The 2,842-nt window shown below is 45.5% G+C and overlaps 1 protein-coding gene across 1 annotated transcript; it reads left to right on the top strand.

Annotated features, from left to right (window-relative positions):
• Positions 1–567: 567 nt before the first annotated feature.
• On the top strand, positions 568–1,451 carry LOC136488080 (uncharacterized). Its single transcript, XM_066485121.1, has 3 exons — positions 568–1,065; positions 1,199–1,334; positions 1,444–1,451. Exons 1-3 carry the CDS (start codon positions 568–570, stop codon positions 1,449–1,451), a joined length of 642 nt encoding a protein of 213 aa, XP_066341218.1.
• Positions 1,452–2,842: the final 1,391 nt, after the last annotated feature.

Here is a 2,842-nt window from a genome sequence, read left to right as displayed (position 1 = left end):
GTGCAGTTTAAGAGTTCATGAAGAAAATCAGACCACGGTGATAGTTCAAGAGAAAAAAAGGTCTTTTTCGTGTGACAATTTGCTAGAAATATTTGCTCTTATTTTTTAAAAAATAAAATATTTGGTCTTATGGGTTTACGTTTTGTATAACTTATGGACTTGTTTATGTGGTTTTTTAGAATTACACAATATAACTTAGACGTTCACAACGCCACGCACACTTAGCCTTACGTAGGCATGCAAATTATACCCTTATGATCTTCTTCGAATACTGGACCAGCAAATCCTCGAGGTTAGATTGAAGAAGTCGCCACATACGTCTCGCTGTTGACAGGAACATCTCCCGCCACTGAAATCGCAACGCCGTTAAATACCTTAAATATTCGTTCTCACGGAGAGTCAAACCTACAAGCTGAGTTGTGCTCCTAAGACTCTTGTAACCACTAGGCTACAAGCGCCATTTCACACTTGTTTATATATGGTGGTACCAGCGTGCAGCCTAGCCCATGTAAAACCTCGTTCCGTGGCTTTATAAGCCCAGACCATTAGATACGAATGTCATGAAACATGAGGGCGCAGTATGACCCTTGGTTTTCAGAGTACCTGCTACGGATTGGAAATGGGACCGAGGAAACCATTGGAGATGATTATGTTCAACTCCCTGATGACATTGTCATTAGTTACACTGACATGGAGGAGGCAGTCCAACAACTCATTCAAGATGTTTTTCCATCAGTTGAAGAAAATGCAACATCAGCGGCGTATACGAGCTCCCATGCCATTCTATCGACCAAAAATGACTATGTTGATAGGCTGAATGCAATGATGATTGATAGGTTTCCCGGTGAGAAAAAGGTTTACCACAGCTTCGACACTGTTGATGATGATTCTCAGAATCGCTACCGTATTGACTGTTTTGAATTCGGGCTGAAGCTAAAGGTCAACTGTCTTGTGATTCTTCTCCGCAATCTTGATCCTAACAACGGATTCTGCAGTGGAACAAGGCTTATGGTGAGAGCATTGCAAGACAATGCAATTGATACCAAGATCGTTGGCAGGCAGCATGTGCGAAAAAGGGTTTTCATACCAAGGACCCCATTGTCTCCCTCAGACGATATTTCACTTCCTTTCAAATTCGAGAGAAAATAATTCCCAATATGGCTAAGTTTTGCCATATATAACCATAAATAAATCTCAGGGACAAACCATACCTAATGTTGGGATCAACCTTCCAGCTGTGTTCTCGCATGGACAGCTTTGTGTTGCTTTATCAAGAGGGGTATCAAGATCAACAAGAATTTTGGCTAAACCAAGAAATGATTTGGATCATACAGGTAAGACCAACAAAAATATTGTTTATAAAGACGTCTTGAACGGGTAACTATCGGTGGTTATATTCAAACCATTTTATTAGTCCTCATGTGAATATATATGGCTGGGCAGGTGCTTGATATTTTTTAGGCTTGTTGCCGAACCATTCTATTATTTGGACTTCATATTTTATTTTATTTGATTTGCATTAATATAAGTACACTGTTCCTACCCTGTCTTATTTTATTTTTGGACTTCATATTTTATTTTATTTTATACATATGTCTTTTGCTTCTGTCATTTTGTGTGAAATGAGATGCTATTGTGTTGGGAACTGATCTTGTGTATTTTGCTTGTGAAGCCTTCTCAACATAATAGTATGGTCATATACAATTGTGTGAAAGTAGGACTATGAAAAAAATATTATTGTTAGGTTGTTTTCATGTATATCCCAGAAATAAAGCCGTAGAGTGCTGAAATAAAGCCTTCTCCACTAGTTGCTTGTAATGCTTCCATCCGTTCTTCTCCACTAGCTGTACTTCAGTAGTTCAATACTTGTGCGGTTGTGCCAATGTCCCTCTTTGAGCAGGCAAAGACGCGAGTAATTCATTTTGAACACGACACACGAGTGGAGTGCTGAAATTGAAACATAATCAATCAAGAATGCAAGATGACACTTGCAGATGGATGCATCCATTTACAGTTTGAACTTGAAGAAGGCAAGACCTACAAAAACACACAAAGCATTCAAATTACTAACACCATAAGCATCATTAGTCGAAGTAGCACCACCACATGATCACCCCTTGCTTAGGTAGCTGAAGAAACCAGCGGTCTGAGTCCTGACTCCTGAAACGATCGATGAGTTCGTGCAGTGCAGCGCTATGCAACAGGAACCAAGAACGCCGTTGGCATGGGAATCATGCTAGGTTCCGGCGCTGCAACGACGAAGCCCGGTCCGGTGTACATCGCCCGCGGCTTCCATAGTATCTCCTCTTCCATGTCGATGTCGTTGCTGCCAGTACTGCTGCTCTCGCCATCATCGAGCAGGTCGGCCTGCGGCGGGCAGCGCTTCTTGTGCACGCCCCAGCGCTCGGCGGACTTCGCGCGGCTGATCGGCCACTTGCTGGTGCTTACGAGGGAAGACGTGCCAGACGACGTCGACGACGAAGCTGGGCTCGCAATCTTCTTGTGCGCGTCCCATCGCTCAGCGGAGTCAGCCCGGCCGGGATTGGCCAGCGGAGACGTCGCGATCTTGCGGGAGGAGGATCCGCGTCCGGCGCAGCTCCTGACGCTGTCGGCGGAAGTGGAACGAGGGCTTGATGAAGCAGAGGTAGCTGACTTGGTCTTGTGCGCGCCCCACCTCTCGTCGGAGTCGGCGCGGCTGGGCGTGGCGAGCGGCTTCGGTAGGATGGCGGCGACGCACGGCGTCGGAAGCAGCGGGAGCATCTTCCAGGGTCGGGAGCAGCGCCGGGAGAGCTGCGTTGTTAGCGGCCCATCTAGCGCTCGCCGGCCCAATGTGTGTCTAGCT

The sequence above is a fragment of the Miscanthus floridulus genome, chromosome 10 (genome assembly GCF_019320115.1).
Source record: "Miscanthus floridulus cultivar M001 chromosome 10, ASM1932011v1, whole genome shotgun sequence".
Taxonomy (NCBI): domain Eukaryota; kingdom Viridiplantae; phylum Streptophyta; class Magnoliopsida; order Poales; family Poaceae; genus Miscanthus; species Miscanthus floridulus.
Note: the sequence above shows the minus strand (reverse complement) of the source record. Positions and strands in the feature narration are given on the sequence as shown.

Bases quoted from the DNA above. Each gene is read 5' to 3' on its own strand.
- LOC136488080 (XM_066485121.1), top strand. From the start codon at position 568: ATGAGGGCGCAGTATGACCCTTGGTTTTCAGAGTACCTGCTACGGATT. The intron at 1,066-1,198 runs GTGCGAAAAAGG...AATAAATCTCAG, and splicing joins AGATCGTTGGCAGGCAGCAT to GGACAAACCATACCTAATGT.